At 42.6% G+C, this 20938-nt stretch overlaps 1 protein-coding gene across 1 annotated transcript in view; it reads left to right on the top strand.

Moving 5' to 3' along the window:
* tcirg1b (T cell immune regulator 1, ATPase H+ transporting V0 subunit a3b) overlaps window positions 1–20938 on the top strand; it is a 53538-nt gene that overhangs the window by 14830 nt on the left and 17770 nt on the right. The window contains exons 4-12 of the mRNA XM_061930668.1: window positions 3555–3703; window positions 3778–3873; window positions 3951–4012; window positions 9335–9461; window positions 9533–9615; window positions 9698–9791; window positions 18204–18416; window positions 18484–18634; window positions 18703–18842. Of these exons, the coding sequence (XP_061786652.1) occupies window positions 3555–3703; window positions 3778–3873; window positions 3951–4012; window positions 9335–9461; window positions 9533–9615; window positions 9698–9791; window positions 18204–18416; window positions 18484–18634; window positions 18703–18842 (1115 nt within the window). The remainder of the gene's footprint in view (window positions 1–3554; window positions 3704–3777; window positions 3874–3950; window positions 4013–9334; window positions 9462–9532; window positions 9616–9697; window positions 9792–18203; window positions 18417–18483; window positions 18635–18702; window positions 18843–20938) is intronic.

The raw sequence follows: 20938 nt of genomic DNA on the forward strand, positions 1-20938 counted from the left end.
AGTGATAACAAATACGTTTTTTCATTAATTAAAAAAAATATTTTTCTAAAAGTTTTATTCACGAAATCACGTAACAACAATGACAATCGACACTACTTCCCGTAACTTCCTATCGAGCCATTCCGAATGCCATGCGCGAGGCTATTTATAGCACCGCTGCCAAGCAGTTGCCATTGTTTCCAAACGAGCGAACGATCATGGAATCAGCCGGAGAAAAATCGCAAACGAGTCTTAAACCGAAAAGAAAACTGCAGTCATTCCGTGAAGAATATTCAAAAGCCTATCCGGGAATAATTATCCGTTCCAAAAAGGGTGAAAACCACACAAATTGCACCTTGTGCAGACAAGATTTTTCGATCGGACACGGAGGAATTAGCGATGTAAAAGACCACGTTGGGACAAAAAAACGCAAGTCTAATGCCGTTGCTAGCGATACAAGTGGAAAACTTTCAACGTTTTTCGTCGCCCAAACAGATTCTTTGGATGTGATAAATGCCGAAGTTTTATTTACGGAGGCAATAATTGAGCATGGACTTCCAATCTGATAGAATAAATTTGGATTTTAGCCACAAAAAGGTAATGACACCAATGTTATCTATTGGAATTGTTTAGTACTGTTATACTGTTAAAAGTGTTTATACTATTTATGCTTTCAAGTCCAAGTTGAAGAAATCTTGTTAAATGTTGACAGCATAACTACCAAAATACAGAAGTATGTCCTTAATATTTTTGCAGTGCTATTTCTGTTGAAAAGTTAAAATGATTACATTAGAGATGTGATGTGCCACTTTTCAAGTGTCTGATGGCTTAAATTCATTTTCATTCATTTTTCATATTTTGAATTCTTTTGAAAGGCTTACAAAAAAACTACATTTGAATTGTAATTCCATGCTATTGACAGGACTATTAATTTTAATGAAGTTAGCTTACCATGTTTACAGTATGATAATTGTGATAGAAATGTGAATTTTAGGCACAGAATATTTTTTACAAGTTAATAATGACACCAATTTTTTTTTTAATGGAATTGTTTAGTACTGTTTTACCATTTGTTTACTGTAAAAAGTGTTTATACTTTCAATTAACAAATTGAAGTCTTGTGAAAGGTTGACAGGATAACTGGCATTAACTGTCAAAATAATTTCAAACTATTGAAGTTAGCTTACAGAATAAACATGTCAATCAACCCATATGATTTTTGCTGTAATATTTTTGTTTTGAAAAGTCACTGTGACTGATAGAAAAGTGATAGTTTTAGCAACATTTTAACCTGTCTGAATGCTAATAATCATTTTGCGTCGGGGGGCGAAGCTGAACCCCCCACCAGGACTTTGTCCTGGACCTACCGGGGCCTGCGGCTACTGGACCCTGGCTACTAGGTTTTTCTGATTTCAAAAGTTGGCAGGTATGACATTATAAAAAAATGTCCAAACACAACACATCATTTAAAATGACACCCATTTAAATCCCCTGCATTGCATGATTGGAAAATTGCAAAGCACACTCGCCACATTTGGAAGTAAACAAGGTAGGAGTCTAGCTTTCACGTACTCTCAATATCCAATTATATTGATTATTAGAAAATGTACACATAGGTCGGTATCAATGTTCCCTCTAATTGTTCATGTGTGTGAGCAAACACAAAAAGTCCCTGAGCATTGAGTGGAGCACATGTGAGCAACATCACACCTGGCAATACCAGCAGCACACCTGTCTCTAACCAATCTTTTATTATAATAATATAACATTTTCATGAGATTATTTAGTCATATTAGTGATTTGGCCCACTTGTCATGAAAGTAAAATACATCTTGTTTTTCATAAGCTATGGATTAATATTGTACAATATGTCTGGGTGGGGGTCCTGCTTTGGAAATCATTTCAGAGATCACATTTAAACATCCTCATGTTGCACAATGAAATGTAAGCATAGGATGAATTCCTGTAACTTTCTCTAGTGACAGCATTCCATGATTAATATCAATAAATTAACATTAATAATAAATGACATTAGAATAAGCACATGTATGACTGAGGAGTCATAGTGTTTGATCTGTCTGACTTTTTGTGTGGCCATAAACGCACCAGTGGCTTAGTGCTATGCGTGTTGGTGACAGATGACAAGTTGCTTTGTACGGCAGGAAATGACTAGTTTTTCCAGATAGGAGTTTTTTACTCATGTTTTTGGTGTGGTTATGGCCCAATATAAACAGTTTTGCTCAATAAATTGAACGATAAAATTCCTGTCCTCGAAGCATCTCGATAGACGTTACAATAATTGAACGGTGTTGACGAACACCGTTAGGGCCGCTTGTTGTCACTGTCACTCAGAGTTGCATTGCAAAATTACACACAATAAATGTGTTTATTTTGTTTAGAATTCAGGTGGGATTTTATTTGTTGCGTGGCATATATTTGCTGTGCGCAGAGGACGCTTGAGCAGTGCGCAATTGTGCAGGCGTGCACCTTAGCAGGAACGTTGGTCGGTATATATATATATATATATATATATATATATATATATATATATATATATATATATATATATATATATGCTGCGGGAAGCTAATCAGAGGACAAATACGGTAGTGTTTAATTTCATAAATGCTATAGCATAAGTGTAATGCAACTGTAAGTGGTTTTATCGTCATTTTAGGGATCAAACAGAGTTTGGGGCTCTTGGTGGTTTTTTTTGGTGGGCAATGGGCTCAAATGGCTCTGTGGATGCTGAATGTTGCCGACCCCTGGCCTGGGCAAAGAAACGATTCTATATATATATATATATATATATATATATACATATTTTTAATGACAACAAAGACCAGTAAAAATAGCAGAACTAAAAACAAAGCAAGCACCAACACTGTCTAAGTTCCTTAAAAAAAAGAAACAAGCATTTTGTGATTATGTGTTAAAAGCTGCACATAGATATATTGAATATTGATTAACTCCTGAAATTTTTTTATCAGTGTTTTAGACTTGATTAAATCTGAACATTTTAGCTATGTATTGTATATGTTTTCTTTTAAGATATTGGCGGTGCCTAATGTGTGTGTGTGTGTGTGTGTGTGTGTGTGTGTGTGTGTGTGTGTGTGTGTGTGTGTGTGTGTGTGTGTGTGTGCGTGCGTGTGATTGATGTTTGTTTTTATGCCTTTCTTCTTTGCACTGCAAGTTGACGCTGCTTCTCACCTGAAGTTTCGCTGGCGGACTTTGGCTAAAATGATAGTTAGAGCCATTTTTTACACAACTTTTTAGCTAGCTCGCAAGGTAATAAGCCAACTATCTCACCGAGTTGTGATGGCATCAAGTCCGCGTTGCAAAATGAGCCAGGTATTCTTGTCTTAAACAAGATGAGGGTGAAAATGTTCCCACTCTTTAGATGTTTTCACCTGCGATGTTGTTGCGAGGGGCTGCGCTGACTTGTTTCCGTCCACAAAAAAACACGAGTGATGACATCACCGACAGATGACTTTGTCGGCGACTAAACCCTTTTTGTCCACCACAATACTCAACATGTTAAATAAAAGGTCAAACACTCACTCATCCACTTTCAGCTTTCCTGGAGCAGGAGATCAAGAGATCCATGTCCCCTCCTTTGAACGGACGCCTCCCCCCTCCTTGTCCGACACCTTTGGCCCCCCAGCCCAGAGAGCTCATCACCATCGAGGAAGAGAGCGAAAGACTTGCCAGAGAGCTCCGAGAGGTGGGCTGAAACACCCCCTGTCATCTCTTTGGATGTTTTTTGTTGTTTCTAAATGTGTATGCATTTCCTTGTAGGTGTCCAGGAACAGAGACAGTCTTCGGGCTCAGCTGACCCAACTTTGCCAGTACAGAGGGGTGCTGACAAAAACCCACTCCCTCACAGCTTCCCAGGTGATGACAAGAGCACTCTTTACTTCTTTTCTTTTGAAATCACATGCAACACTAATGGTCTTTCTGACATTCCTCAGGCACCCCCACCTATTCTAGAAAGCCAAGGCCTGTTTGATAACCGCCATGACGTCCGTCTAAGGTACACCTCATCAAGTCTTAATACAGGTGGTCCTCGGGTTATGAACGAGTAACAGAATTGTGATGAACCTAAATCAGACCTGGGCAAATTAAGCTTTTCAATCTGGCCCGCCGGACATTCCCAAATAATTATTTTAGATCTTTAAGATGTAAAGTTGTCAGGTTCAAACACTGATGACATCTATTAATCAGACAAGAAGCAAGGAATCAATCAGAGACAGAGTTCAATTTAGCTCATGAGGAGAACGCATGGAGCCGGACCCTTAGTCACAGTCTCGCCCTACGCTCTAAGGTCCAGCTCTTGCATGGCGACCACGAAGCAAGGTCAAATACTTCTTGTCTGAGGGGTGGCCTCAGCTGTAGATGTTATCTTTGATGGGCCTGCTATCTGTGCCCTGGACCTGTGGCTGGGGGTTGTCGGCAGCCACCTTACTTTTTAGATGGTGCCAAGTGTCTGAATCCGAGAGTTTTAGGTGTAACTGTACAAAATGAGCGACACAGCTAGTCTAAAACGTTAGCATGCTAACATTTAGCATGATAACAGTTAGCATGTTTCATATATCAAGTTATATGACTCAAAGGCGTATGGCTGCGAAAATAGAGAAAAAAAGTGTAGAATTACCGTATTTTCCGAACCATAAGGCGCCCTGGGTTATAAGCCGCGCCTTCAATGAACGGCATATTTCAAAACTTTGTCCAACTATAAGCCGCCCCGTGTTGTAAGCCGCATCTAACTGCGCTAAAGGAATGTCAAAAAAACAGTCAGATAGGTCAGTCAAACTTTAATAATATATTAAAAACCAGCGTTCTAACAACTCTGTTCACTCCCAAAATGTACGCAAATGTGCAATCACAAACATACGTATATCAACATGGACAGAGCTGCGTGAAAAAAGCCACCCGGCCTCTTCGCGTAAACTTAAACTTACCTTAACCACTCGCTCATCTTTTCTTCATCCATCCCTTCGAGTTAGCTTTTATGATGACGCCGGCTGGAAAGGTCTCTTTTGGCAAGGTCTTCCTTTTGAATATCACCATGGGTGGAAGTTTCTGGCCATTAGCATGGCAAGCTAGAACCACAGTGAAGGATGACTTCTCATTCCCTGTGGTGCGAATATTCACCGTACGTGCTCCCGTTGTATCCACAGTGCGGTTCACAGGAATATCAGTTGCTGTGAAATAGTAATCCGTGTGCGGATGGAGAGATTGCGTCTTTTCATGAACCGGATACCTGTCGCTTAGTAGGAGCCATTTTGTGGTCTTTACAGATGTAAACACACAAAGGAAATGAAACGTACGGTGATATCCGCGCGCTTTTTCTTCTTCTACGCGGGCGGGTGGTTGCTTACAGTAGAAGAAGAAGCGCTTCCTGTTCTATGGGGGCGGGTGCTTACCTTGGCGGTTGCGTGCGTAGAAGAAGCGCTTCCTGTTCTACCGGGAAAAAAGATGGCGGCTGTTTACCGAAGTTGCGAGACCGAAACTTTATGAAAATGAATCTTAATATTTATCCATATATAAAGCGCACCGGGTTATAAGGCGCACTGTCAGCTTTTGAGAAAATTTGTGGTTTTTAGGTGCGCCTTATAGTGCGGAAAATACGGTAGATGAAAAACTTAGCATGCTATCATGTGTATGCTAACAGTTAGCAAATGTCACATACCAAGTTTTATGACTCTGGTGTAACCAAGCTACATGTAAGTATGGCTGAGCTACAAGAGGAGGTAATCTTGTCTTTTTGGCATTTGTCTCCGAGCAATCGTCCATTAAGATCGTATGTACTCATTAAATTGGCCCATTTTTTTTTTCATTGGTGAATAGCGTTGTCATGGTAACACGAAATGTTCCCAATTTAGAGTACCCCCATCGGCGCAAACGAGACCTTTCCGACGGTATAACATATGTGGGGGTTCGTCACGTTCGTCCAGTACATTTTATGTATACTTTATGATCAATAAATGGAGGCTCGTCACCACACACTGCCTCTCTCTGTTTTGTAGCTTAAACATCCTCATGTTGCACAATGAAATGTAAGCATAGGATGAATTCCTGTAACTTTCTCTAGTAACAGCATTCCATGATTAATATCAATAAATGAACATTAATAATAAATGACATTAGAATAAGCACGTATGACTGAGGAGTCATAGTGTTTGACTTGTCCGACTTTTTGTGTGGCCATAAACGCACCAGTGGCTTAGTGCTATGCGTGTTGGTGACAGATGACGAGTTGCTTTGTACGGCAGAAAATGACTAGTTTTTCCAGATAGAAGTTTTTTACTCATGTTTTTGGTGTGGTTATGGCCCAATATAAACAGGTTTGCTCAATAAAGTGATCGATACAATTCCTGTCCTCGAAGCATCTCGATAGACGTTACAATAATTGAACGGTGTTGACGAACACCGTTAGGGCCGCTTGTTGTCACTGTCACTCAGAGTTGCATTGCAAAATTACACACAATAAATGTGTTTATTTTGTTTAGAATTCAGGTGGGATTTGATATTTTGCGCGGCATATATTTGCTGTGCGCAGAGGACGCTTGAGCAGTGCGCAATTGCGCAGGCGCGCACCTTAGCGGGAACGTTGGTCGGTATATATACAGGTAAAAGCCAGTAAATTAGAATATTTTGAAAAACTTGATTGATTTCAGTAATTGCATTCAAAAGGTGTAACTTGTACATTATATTTATTCATTGCACACAGACTGATGCATTCAAATGTTTATTTCATTTAATTTTGATGATTTGAAGTGGCAACAAATGAAAATCCAAAATTCCGTGTGTCACAAAATTAGAATATTACTTAAGGCTAATACAAAAAAGGGATTTTTAGAAATGTTGGCCAACTGAAAAGTATGAAAATGAAAAATATGAGCATGTACAATACTCAATACTTGGTTGGAGCTCTTTTTGCCTCAATTACTGCGTTAATGCGGCGTGGCATGGAGTCGATGAGTTTCTGGTGTTATGAGAGCCCAGGTTGCTCTGATAGTGGCCTTCAACTCTTCTGCGTTTTTGGGTCTGGCATTCTGCATCTTCCTTTTCACAATACCCCACAGATTTTCTATGGGGCTAAGGTCAGGGGAGTTGGCGGGCCAATTTAGAACAGAAATACCATGGTCCGTAAACCAGGCACGGGTAGATTTTGCGCTGTGTGCAGGCGCCAAGTCCTGTTGGAACTTGAAATCTCCATCTCCATAGAGCAGGTCAGCAGCAGGAAGCATGAAGTGCTCTAAAACTTGCTGGTAGACGGCTACGTTGACCCTGGATCTCAGGAAACAGAGTGGACCGACACCAGCAGATGACATGGCACCCCAAACCATCACTGATGGTGGAAACTTTACACTAGACTTCAGGCAACGTGGATCCTGTGCCTCTCCTGTCTTCCTCCAGACTCTGGGACCTCGATTTCCAAAGAAAATGCAAAATTTGTTTTCGTCAGAAAACATGACTTTGGACCACTCAGCAGCAGTCCAGCTCTTTTTTTCCTTAGCCCAGGTGAGACGCTTTGCGCGCTGTTTCTTGGTCAACAGTGGCTTGACACGAGGTATGCGGCAGTTGAAACCCATGTCTTTCAAGCGTCTCTTGGTGGTGGATCTTGAAGCACTGACTCCAGCAGCTGTCCACTCCTTCTGAATCTCCCCCACATTTTTGAATGGGTTTTTTTCCACAATCTTGACCAGGGCGCGGTGATCCCTATCGCTTGTACACTTTTTCTGACCACAGTTTTTCCTTCCCTTTGCCTCTCCATTAATGTGTTTGGACACAGAGCTCTGAGAACAGCCAGCCTCTTCAGCAATAACCTTTTGTGTCTTTCCCTCCTTGTGCAATGTGTCGATGGTTGCCTTTTGGACAGCTGTCAAATCTGAAGTCTTCCCCATGTTTGTGTAGGCTTCAGAACTGGACTGAGAGACCATTTAAAGCCCTTTGCAGGTGTTTTGAGTTAATCAGCTGATTAGTTTGTGGCACCAGGTGTCTTCAAAATTTAACCCTTACACAATATTCTAATTTTGTGACACACGGAATTTTGGATTTTCATTTGTTGCCACTTCAAATCATCAAAATTAAATGAAATAAACATTTGAATGCATCAGTCTGTGTGCAATGAATAAATATAATGTACAAGTTACACCTTTTGAATGCAATTACTGAAATAAATCAAGTTTTTCAAAATATTCTAATTTACTGGCTTTTACCTGTGTGTGTGTGTGTGTGTATATATATATATATATATATGTATGTGTGGGAAAAAAATCACAAGACTATTTCATCTCTACAGGCCTGTTTCATGAGGGGGGGTACCCTCAATCGTCAGGAGATTTTAATGGGAGCATTCGCATACCATGGTTTATATAGGGCACAGAGTGGGTGGGTACAGGCTGGCCTAGGGGCGTGGTGATTGGCTCATGTGTTACCTAGGAGGTGTTTCCGTCTATGGCGGCATGCTGTTACAATTTCGCTGCGCTTGTTGAGGGATGACAGGTCTGGACGGTAAATAATAAACAGTTTCTCTTTCAAGCATAGGTTGCATCTTTTATTACCACTATTGTAAGGTGTGCTGGATGCAAGAATTTGCCATGTTATTGAATATTCAACATTATTGTCTTTGAGGTCCCAAATGTGTTTGCTGAGTTCTGTGGTATTTCGCAGGTTTTTGTTCCTGAAAGAAGCCTTGTGATTGTTCCATCTGGTTTTGAATTCTCCCTCGGTTAATCCTACATATGTGTCGGATGTGTTAATGTCCTTGCGTATTACCTTAGATTGGTAGACAACTGATGTTTGTAAGCACCCCCCGTTGAGAGGGCAATCAGGTTTCTTTCGACAATTACATCCTTTGTTGGTTTTGGGGTCGCTCTGTCTGAGGGCCGACGGCTCATTTGCAATTATATATATATATATATATATATATATGCTGCGGGAAGCTAATCAGAGGACAAATACGGTAGTGTTTAATTTCATGAACGCTATAGCATAAGTGTAATGCAACTGTAAGTGATTTTATCGTCATTTTAGGGATCAAACAGAGTGTGGGGCTCTTGGTGTTTTTTTTTTGCTGGGCAATGGGCTCAAATGGCTCTGTGGATGCTGAATGTTGCCGACCCCTGGCCTGGGCAAAGAAACAATTCTATATATATATTTTTTTAATGAGAACAAAGACCAGTAAAAATAGCAGAACTAAAAACAAAGCAAGCACCTTAAAAAAAGAAACAAGCATTTTGTGATTATGTATTAAAAGCTGCACATAGATATATGTTTTATATATATTTTATGTATACTTTATGATCAATAAATGGAGGCTCGTCACCACACACTGCCTCTCTCTCAGTTTTGTAGCGGGCGTGGTCCACCCTTGGAGGGTCCCCTCATTTGAGCGCTTGCTGTGGCGGGCGTGCCGCGGTTATATCATCGTGGATTTCAGAGAAATGGAGGATCGCCTTGAGCACCCCGACACGGTATGAACTGGTACAAAGAGAAGAGGGGTCACGTCCATCTTCTATGGCCGTTGTTCTTCTTCTTTCTGTAGGGAGAGATGGTGCAGTGGACCGTGTTCCTCATTTCCTTCTGGGGGGATCAGATTGGCCAGAAAGTGAAGAAGATATGCGACTGGTGGGTAAATATTTGTACTTAGTTATGCTCTTTGAAGTGCCTGCATAGAGCTTGTTAGCCATTTTGTTCCCCTTTGTTGCAGCTTCCGCACGCAGACGTTTGCGTATCCCGAGAGCACGACTGAAAGAGAAGAGATTCTTCAGGGACTTCAAGGGAGAATTGAAGATATCAAATCAGTACGTCAAACTTTCATTCCCTGTTCACGTCCTCTGTTTGTTAGTAATGTGCGGATCGATACTGAAATATCGATTCCGCCAGTACCAGATCTTTCTGCTCTAATATCCATTCTCAAATCAAAATATCGATACTTTTGGTACTTGAGTTATTTGAGATAACGTGTATCATTAACAGGAACACGCTGTTAAAAAGTAACTGAACTTGTGTCAATGTTGAATGCTTTTGTTCGGTATTTCCACGTTAACATATTCATGTCACACTTACTATTTATTCTTATAGTAGTTTTTACTAATAAATGTATTTTAATGCTTTTATTATGTTACTTATTTCCCTTTGTTATGGTTTGAAACACCATTTTCGTTTACTTTGTATAATTTTGTCCTCTGTTTTTTCGTTGCATTAGCTTGGCAGTATTGTTATTCACTCCACTACCTCAATATACTGTACTTCAGAGTTTGACATAAATAAATAATAACAATAAATGAAATATATTAAGTATAAAAATATTACTCCCTATATGTCTGAGGGATGCCGTCAAGCTGAAGAAGGAGTCCTATCGGGTTCTTTTGGCTCATGGGACTCCTGAGGCAGCGGACAGGTACCGACAGGCCAAGCGGTGTGCGGCTTCAGCGGTTGCGGAGGCAAAAACTCGGACATGGGAGGAGTTCGGGGAAGCCATGGAAAACGACTTCCGGACGGCTTCGAAGCGATTCTGGACCACCATCCGCCGCCTCAGGAAGGGGAAGCAGTGCACTACCAACACCGTGTATGGTGCGGATGGTGTTCTGCTGACCTCGACTGCGGAAGAGGTGGATCGGTGGAGGGAATACTTCGAAGACCTCCTCAATCCCACCTACACGTCTTCCTATGAGGAAGCAGTGCCTGGGGAATCTGTGGTGGGCTCTCCTATTTCTGGGGCTGAGGTTGCTGAGGTAGTTAAAAAGCTCCTCGGTGGCAAGGCCCCGGGGGTGGATGAGATCCGCCCGGAGTTCCTTAAGGCTCTGGATGCTGTAGGGCTGTCTTGGTTGACAAGACTCTGCAGCATCGCGTGGACATCGGGGGCAGTACCTCTGGATTGGCAGACCGGGGTGGTGGTTCCTCTCTTTAAAAAGGGGAACCGGAGGGTGTGTTCTAACTATCGTGGGATCACACTCCTCAGCCTTCCCGGTAAGGTCTATTCAGGTGTACTGGAGAGGAGGCTACGCCGGATAGTTGAACCTCGGATTCAGGAGAAACAGTGTGGTTTTCGCCCTGGTCGTGGAACTGTGGACCAGCTCTATACTCTCGGCAGGGTCCTTGAGGGTGCATGGGAGTTTGCCCAACCAGTCTACATGTGCTTTGTGGACTTGGAGAAGGCATTCGACCGTGTCCCTCGGGAAGTCCTGTGGGGAGTGCTCAGAGAGTATGGGGTTTCGGACTGTCTGATTGTGGCGGTCCGCTCCCTGTATGATCAGTGTCAGAGCTTGGTTCGCATTGCCAGCAGTAAGTCGGACGCGTTTCCGGTGAGGGTTGGACTCCGCCAAGGCTGCCCTTTGTCACTGATTCTGTTCATAACTTTTATGGACAGAATTTCTAGGCGCAGTCAAGGCGTTGAGGGGATCCGGTTTGGTGGCTGCAGGATTAGGTCTCTGCTTTTTGCAGATGATTTGGTCCTGATGGCTTCATCTGGCCAGGATCTTCAGCTCTCACTGGATCGGTTCGCAGCTGAGTGTGAAGCGACTGGGATGAGAATCAGCACCTCCAAGTCCGAGTCCATGGTTCTCGCCCGGAAAAGGGTGGAGTGCCATCTCCGGGTTGGGGAGGAGATCTTGCCCCAAGTGGAGGAGTTCAAGTACCTCGGAGTCTTGTTCACGAGTGAGGGAAGAGTGGATCGTGAGATCGACAGGCGGATCGGTGCGGCGTCTTCAGTAATGCGGACGCTGTATCGATTCGTTGTGGTGAAGAAGGAGCTGAGCCGGAAGGCAAAGCTCTCAATTTACCGGTCGATCTACGTTCCCATCCTCACCTATGGTCATGAGCTTTGGGTTATGACCGAAAGGACAAGATCACGGGTACCAGCGGCCGAAATGAGTTTCCTCCGCCGGGTGGCGGGGCTCTCCCTTAGAGATAGGGTGAGAAGCTCTGTCATCCGGGGGGAGCTCAAAGTAAAGCCGCTGCTCCTCCACATCGAGAGGAGCCAGATGAGGTGGTTCGGGCATCTGGTCAGGATGCCACCCGAGCGCCTCCCTAAGGAGGTGTTTAGGGCATGTCCGACCGGTAGGAGGCCACGAGGAAGACCCAGGACACGTTGGGAAGACTATGTCTCCCGGCTGGCCTGGGAACGCCTCGGGATCCCCCGGGAGGAGCTGGACGAAGTGGCTGGGCAGAGGGAAGTCTGGGCTTCCCTGCTTAGGCTGCTGCCCCCGCGACCCGACCTCGGATAAGCGGAAGAAGATGGATGGATGGATGGATATGTCTATATATTTTTTTTCAATTTATTTATTTACTATCTGTTTATATTATTGTATTTTTTATTATTATTATTATCATTTTTTTAAATTAATTAATTTGTTAATGTTATTATTACTTTAGTTATTTTATTTTATTTATTTTTTCTGTTTTTCTCCTTTTGGGGGGGAAGAGGTGGCATCGATGGGATACAAAGAAAAAATATTTTGAGATTTAGGGCAGACAATAGATGTATGATGTATGCAAATATGTAATAGATAGGAATGTCTGATGCTGGATGTCAATACAAAAAAAAATAAAAATAAATTATAATAATACATACATGATCATAACAAATAATATAATAAATACTATATCAAAAATAATATATAATAAATAACTATTCGTTATGCTATGTTATTATTTGAAATGCACAGCTTTTTACATTTTAGCAGATGCATTTGCACAAAGTATTGGTATCGCCGTTACCATCCTGAATTTTACTTAGTATCGTAAAATCAGTGGTATCGCACACCACTACTGTTAGTCTACTTGCTCAGTTAAGGCCTGGGGAGGATAGTCACTAAATTAATTAACAATAAACAAAAATGACATAGATAAATTGCCATGTCCGTTTGTGTTCTTCCTGTGCATCGCTCTCAGCACCTGAGTGTATTAAATGAAGAGAGCGAATTCCCTTGTCAGCCATCCACAATCTTTAATCTTTGTATCGGTGGGTGGAGGCGGGACCGCTTGCTGACAAACTCAGGATGCACTGACAGAGCTTTGCAGGTCGCTATCCGCTAGTCAGAAGCACTGGAAAGTAACAAAAATTTATTTTTTGCAAAGCCAAATGTCTGGTATGGGAATATTCAGAATGAGCAATATGAGCCCATCAACACGGACAAACAAGCCTGTTTGCCCAATTGTTTGGAAAGTGATTGCAACAAAAAAAGCCAATAAAACCAATCACTGCACTTCAAGATAGGGCTGGGCGATAAATGGAATATAGTCGATATATCGTGGGTTTGTCTCTGTGCGATATAGAAAATGACTATTTGGTGATATTGGAGTATACGTTCTCACGCAGTTGCTTTTAGCTGCGGGCATTACACTACAGGCTCTTCTCACTCTTTCTTGTCTCTCCTTCTCACAGAGACATAAAACAAACGCACCTTCTTACATACGTCACATACTGTCGCGCGTGCGACGTCATACGCCCTCGCGTTATGGGTAACGTTAGCTATGGTGCTAGCGGAGTGGTGCGAGTGGTAATACGAGAGAAAGAAGGTGCGAATCTGGTAACAAATGAAGGAAGAAGAATTAATTCCCAAGAAAAACAGCAGGGGGTCCATCGTCTGGCGGTGGTTTGGCTTCAAGCGGGAAGATGTTGAACAGACAACCGTAGTATGTCACGTATGCGGCAAAAGCTACGAAAAAGTAGCAGTGCTGCTAATTTGTGGCATCATTTGAAAAGTCACCCGCTAGAGAATGAAGAGTGCTTGAAACTCCCCGCATGTCAACATTTCGGCCGGTGCCACACCCACAAAATGCACTGACCCAATTGAGCCTGGCGTCTTCCATTTCCACATCAACACCGTATGAAACAAATAGTCAACAACAGAAGGAGATAACGTCCGCAGGAACCTACCACATAGTGAAGGACATACACTATTTGATTTCCTATTATGCAGCTCATTTTTATTTGACACTTACTGAAATATCTTGTGTGACATCATGCACAAAAGTGCACTTTATTTGTTTTAAACTATTGTAGTGGCGTTCTGTACAAAAAGTGCACTTTAATTTAGTGTTGTTTTGATTTAGTGACATCATGCACAAAAGTGCACTAATAGCTTGTTTTAAAATGTCTCTGACAATCTTGCACTTTCTGTTCTGAAATGACATGAATGTTTGTGCCACTGCTTAATAACTCTTTAATAAATACACTTTTAGTTGTGATTTCCCTCTCTGCATGAAAGTTTAAAAGTAGCATATATTAATGTAGTATGAAGAAGAATGTTTTAATGTAGACACATAGAATCATCATACTGCTGTCATTATATGCATCAAGTGTTCATTCAAGGCTAAGGCTAAATATCCACATATATATGGTGTATCATGACATGGACTAAACATATCCACATATACAGGTAAAAGCCAGTAAATTAGAATATTTTGAAAAACTGGATTTATTTCAGTAATTGCATTCAAAAGGTGTAACTTGTACATTATATTTATTCATTGCACACAGACTGATGCATTCAAATGTTTATTTCATTTAATTTTGATGATTTGAAGTGGCAACAAATGAAAATCCAAAATTCCGTGTGTCACAAAATTAGAATATTACTTAAGGCTAATACAAAAAAGGGATTTTTAGAAATGTTGGCCAACTGAAAAGTATGAAAATGAAAAATATGAGCATGTGCAATACTCAATACTTGGTTGGAGCTCCTTTTGCCTCAATTACTGCGTTAATGCGGCGTGGCATGGAGTCGATGAGTTTCTGGCACTGCTCAGGTGTTATGAGAGCCCAGGTTGCTCTGATAGTGGCCTTCAACTCTTCTGCGTTTTTGGGTCTGGCATTCTGCATCTTCCTTTTCACAATACCCCACAGATTTTCTATGGGGCTAAGGTCAGGGGAGTTGGCGGGCCAATTTAGAACAGAAATACCATGGTCCGTAAACCAGGCACGGGTAGATTTTGCGCTGTGTGCAGGCGCCAAGTCCTGTTGGAACTTGAAATCTCCATCTCCATAGAGCAGGTCAGCAGCAGGAAGCATGAAGTGCTCTAAAACTTGCTGGTAGACGGCTGCGTTGACCCTGGATCTCAGGAAACAGAGTGGACCGACACCAGCAGATGACATGGCACCCCAAACCATCACTGATGGTGGAAACTTTACACTAGACTTCAGGCAACGTGGATCCTGTGCCTCTCCTGTCTTCCTCCAGACTCTGGGACCTCGATTTCCAAAGGAAATGCAAAATTTGCATGGTTGGGTGATGGTTTGGGGTGCCATGTCATCTGCTGGTGTCGGTCCACTCTGTTTCCTGAGATCCAGGGTCAACGCAGCCGTCTACCAGCAAGTTTTAGAGCACTTCATGCTTCCTGCTGCTGACCTGCTCTATGGAGATGGAGATTTCAAGTTCCAACAGGACTTGGCGCCTGCACACAGCGCAAAATCTACCCGTGCCTGGTTTACGGACCATGGTATTTCTCTTCTAAATTGGCCCGCCAACTCCCCTGACCTTAGCCCCATAGAAAATCTGTGGGGTATTGTGAAAAGGAAGATGCAGAATGCCAGACCCAAAAACGCAGAAGAGTTGAAGGCCACTATCAGAGCAACCTGGGCTCTCATAACACCTGAGCAGTGCCAGAAACTCATCGACTCCATGCCACGCCGCATTAACGCAGTAATTGAGGCAAAAGGAGCTCCAACCAAGTATTGAGTATTGTACATGCTCATATTTTTCATTTTCATACTTTTCAGTTGGCCAACATTTCTAAAAATCCCTTTTTTGTATTAGCCTTAAGTAATATTCTAATTTTGTGACACACGGAATTTTGGATTTTCATTTGTTGCCACTTCAAATCATCAAAATTAAATGAAATAAACATTTGAATGCATCAGTCTGTGTGCAATGAATAAATATAATGTACAAGTTACACCTTTTGAATGCAATTACTGAAATAAATCAAGTTTTTCAAAATATTCTAATTTACTGGCTTTTACCTGTATTATATACTGTATATATAATATGTAAATACTACATATATGTTATGTTTTATATTGCTACTATGGTAGTCTACTTTATAACTTTTGTTTTCGCCCCTTTTTGTTTTGTTTTTGTTTGTCCTGTCCAGCTTCTCAGGCAAATCATATAGTAGATGTAGATGCCCATATCAGCTGTTCAGATGTACTTTACAAAAAAGAAGTGTAGGATACTTCTCTTGTTGCACTTATTTGTATTTGGCTTTATTAAATTGATTTATATTATTATTTGGTGCAGGAGGGGGTAGAAAGACAGAAAAAAGGAAAAACAAGGGGGAAATTGTGGGAACAAGAGGGGGATTAGACAGAGAGACAAAAACAACAGCAGCAAACACAACAACAACAATAGAGCAACATCAGCAAATACGATATGTACAAATATGATGGTAAAAGTGATAGCAAAGAAGCAGGTAGCGACTAAAAATGCAATACATTTTGTCGACTAAAATATAAAGTATAACGCAAACTACATTCCCAACACGACCTGCACTCCATGATTATATTAAAAAGTACATTTCACACAAACCTTGCTGTGTGTTATTTTTGCTGAAATAAATTAAGCATTTAAAACTTTTCTTGAATAATAAAGGACGGTACCACTGGGCGGTACCACTGGATTGGCAGACCGAGGTGGTGGTTCCTCTCTTTAAGAAGGGGAACCGGAGGGTGTGTTCTAACTTTCGTGGGATCACACTCCTCAGCCTTCCCGGTAAGGTCTATTCAGGTGTACTGGAGAGGAGGCTACGCCGGATAGTCGAATCTCGGATTCAGGAGGAACAGTGTGGTTTTCGTCCTGGTCGTGGAACTGTGGACCAGCTCTATACTCTCGGCAGGGTCCTTGAGGGTGCATGGGAGTTTGCCCAACCAGTCTACATGTGTTTTGTGGACTTGGAGAAAGCATTCGACCGTGTACCCCGGGAAGTCCTGTGGGGAGTGCTCAGAGAGTATGGGGTATCGGACTGTCTGATTGTGGCAGTCCATTCCCTGTATGATCAGTGCCAGAGCTTGGTCCGCATTGCCGGTAGTAAGTCGGACACGTTTCCAGTGAGGGTTGGACTCCGCCAAGGCTGCCCTTTGTCACCCATTCTGTTCATAACTTTTATGGACAGAATTTTTAGGCGCAGTCAAGGTGTTGAGGGGATCTGGTTTGGTGGCTGCAGGATTAGGTCTCTGCTTTTTGCAGATGATGTGGTCCTGATGGCTTCATCTGGCCAGGATCTTCAGCTCTCACTGGATCGGTTCGCAGCTGAGTGCGAAGCGACTGGGATGAGAATCAGCACCTCCAAGTCCGAGTCCATGGTTCTCGCCCGGAAAAGGGTGGAGTGCCATCTCCGGGTTGGGGAGGAGATCTTGCCCCAAGTGGAGGAGTTCAAGTACCTCGGAGTCTTGTTCACGAGTGAGGGAAGAGTGGATCGTGAGATCGACAGGCGGATCGGTGCGGCGTCTTCAGTAATGCGGACGCTGTATCGGTCCGTTGTGGTGAAGAAGGAGCTGAGCCGGAAGGCAAAGCTCTCAATTTACCGGTCGATCTACGTTCCCATCCTCACCTATGGTCATGAGCTTTGGGTTATGACCGAAAGGACAAGATCACGGGTTCAAGCGGCCGAAATGAGTTTCTTCCGCCGGGTGGTGGGTCTCTCCCTTAGAGATAGGGTGAGAAGCTCTGCCATCCGGGAGGAGCTCAAAGTAAAGCCGCTGCTCCTCCACATGGAGAGGAGCCAGATGAGGTGGTTCGGGCATCTGGTCATGATGCCACCCGAACGCCTCCCTAGGGAGGTGTTTAGGGCACGTCCGACCGGTAGGAGGCCGCGGGGAAGACCCAGGACACGTTGGGAAGACTATGTCTCCCGGCTGGCCTGGGAACGCCTCGGGGTCCCACAGGAAGAGCTGGACGAAGTGGCTGGGGAGAGGGAAGTCTGGACTTCCCTGCTTAGGCTGCTGCCCCCGCGACCCGACCTCGGATAAGCGGAAGAAGATGGATGGATGGATGGATGGAATAAAGGACTAAAATGGTCATATGAAGAAACAAACTAGTTGTATTCTATATTGTGTCTATTTTCTGATAAAAACAAATGCAGACTTAACCTTTAAACAACTTAAAATTGGATTCCTTTTTTGGTACGGATGATAAACCGTATATTGTGTGAGAGATCAGCCAGGACATCTAGTGTTCTTGATAACTTCCAACGTTGCCACCCTCCTCCTGCAGGTGTTGTCTCAGACCGAGTCCTTCCTGCAGCAGCTGCTGATGCGGGCGGTGGCCGTGCTGCCCCAGTGGAAGGTGCGAGTCCAGAAGTGCAAGGCGGTCCAGATGGTCCTCAACCTCTGCAGCCCCTCGGTCACTGACAAGTGTCTGATCGCTGAGGCGTGGTGTCCCGTCGCCAAGCTGCCCGAGCTGCAGAGCGCCCTGAGAGAGGGAGGGGTGAGTCAAAACATTAAGGTCCTTCACTTGAGCCTTCTGTCCATCTAAAGTTCTTCTGTGTCCTCAGAGAAAAAGCGGCAGTGGCGTGGACTCCTTCTACAACCGCCTGCCGTCATCCTCCTCTCCGCCTACCCTCTTCCCAATCAACTCCTTCACGGCCGGTTTCCAGAACATTGTGGATGCCTACGGAGTGGCCAGCTACCGGGAAGTCAATCCAGGCGCGTCCCCACGAACAAACAATGCCAAAAATGCCTGTCTTGTATTTACTCTTCCTTTTTGTCTGCAGCGGTGTACACCATAATTACATTCCCCTTTCTGTTTGCGGTCATGTTTGGGGATGTGGGTCACGGTGTGCTGATGACTCTGGCCGCCCTCTGGATGGTTCTGGAGGAGAAGGACCCCAAACTGAGAAGCAACAATAATGAGGTACCACAAATTATTTTATTTATAAATATACTGTATATATATATATATATATATATATATATATATATATATATATATATATGTATATATATATGTGTGTGTGTATGTATACGTGTATATATATACATACTGTATATATATATACATATGTTGATGTATATACAGGTAAAAGCCAGTAAATTAGAATATTTTGAAAAACTTGATTTATTTCAGTAATTGCATTCAAAAGGTGTAACTTGTACATTATATTTATTCATTGCACACAGACTGATGCATTCAAATGTTTATTTCATTTAATTTTGATGATTTGAAGTGGCAACAAATGAAAATCCAAAATTCCGTGTGTCACAAAATTAGAATATTGTGTAAGGCTAATACAAAAAAGGGATTTTTAGAAATGTTGGCCAACTGAAAAGTATGAAAATGAAAAATATGAGCATGTACAATACTCAATACTTGGTTGGAGCTCCTTTTGCCTCAATTACTGCGTTAATGCGGCGTGGCATGGAGTCGATGAGTTTCTGGCACTGCTCAGGTGTTATGAGAGCCCAGGTTGCTCTGATAGTGGCCTTCAACTCTTCTGCGTTTTTGGGTCTGGCATTCTGCATCTTCCTTTTCACAATACCCCACAGATTTTCTATGGGGCTAAGGTCAGGGGAGTTGGCGGGCCAATTTAGAACAGAAATACCATGGTCCGTAAACCAGGCACGGGTAGATTTTGCGCTGTGTGCAGGCGCCAAGTCCTGTTGGAACTTGAAATCTCCATCTCCATAGAGCAGGTCAGCAGCAGGAAGCATGAAGTGCTCTAAAACTTGCTGGTAGACGGCTGCGTTGACCCTGGATCTCAGGAAACAGAGTGGACCGACACCAGCAGATGACATGGCACCCCAAACCATCACTGATGGTGGAAACTTTACACTAGACTTCAGGCAACGTGGATCCTGTGCCTCTCCTGTCTTCCTCCAGGCTCTGGGACCTCGATTTCCAAAGGAAATGCAAAATTTGCATGGTTGGGTGATGGTTTGGGGTGCCATGTCATCTGCTGGTGTCGGTCCACTCTGTTTCCTGAGATCCAGGGTCAACGCAGCCGTCTACCAGCAAGTTTTAGAGCACTTCATGCTTCCTGCTGCTGACCTGCTCTATGGAGATGGAGATTTCAAGTTCCAACAGGACTTGGCGCCTGCACACAGCGCAAAATCTACCCGTGCCTGGTTTACGGACCATGGTATTTCTGTTCTAAATTGGCCCGCCAACTCCCCTGACCTTAGCCCCATAGAAAATCTGTGGGGTATTGTGAAAAGGAAGATGCAGAATGCCAGACCCAAAAACGCAGAAGAGTTGAAGGCCACTATCAGAGCAACCTGGGCTCTCATAACACCTGAGCAGTGCCAGAAACTCATCGACTCCATGCCACGCCGCATTAACGCAGTAATTGAGGCAAAAGGAGCTCCAACCAAGTATTGAGTATTGTACATGCTCATATTTTTCATTTTCATACTTTTCAGTTGGCCAACATTTCTAAAAATCCCTTTTTTGTATTAGCCTTAAGTAATATTCTAATTTTGTGACACACGGAATTTTGGATTTTCATTTGTTGCCACTTCAAATCATCAAAATTAAATGAAATAAACATTTGAATGCATCAGTCTGTGTGCAATGAATAAATATAATGTACAAGTTACACCTTTTGAATGCAATTACTGAAATAAATCAAGTTTTTCAAAATATTCTAATTTACTGGCTTTTACCTGTGTATATATATATATACAAACCCCGTTTCCATATGAGTTGGGAAATTGTGTTAGATGTAAATATAAACAGAATACAATGATTTGCAATTCATTTTCAAGCCATATTCAGTTGAATATGCTACAAAGACAACATATTTGATGTTCAAACTGATAAACTTTTCTTTTTTTTTTGCAAATAATCATTAACTTTAGAATTTGATGGCAGCAACACGTGACAAAGAATTTGGGAAAGGTGGCAATAAATACTGATAAAGTTGAGGAATGCTCATCAAACACTTATTTGGAACATCCCACAGGTGTGCAGGCTAATTGGGAACAGGTGGGTGCCATGATTGGGTATAAAAA

Source organism: Nerophis lumbriciformis, linkage group LG36 (assembly GCF_033978685.3).
Source record: "Nerophis lumbriciformis linkage group LG36, RoL_Nlum_v2.1, whole genome shotgun sequence".
NCBI classification, from domain to species: Eukaryota; Metazoa; Chordata; class Actinopteri; order Syngnathiformes; family Syngnathidae; genus Nerophis; species Nerophis lumbriciformis.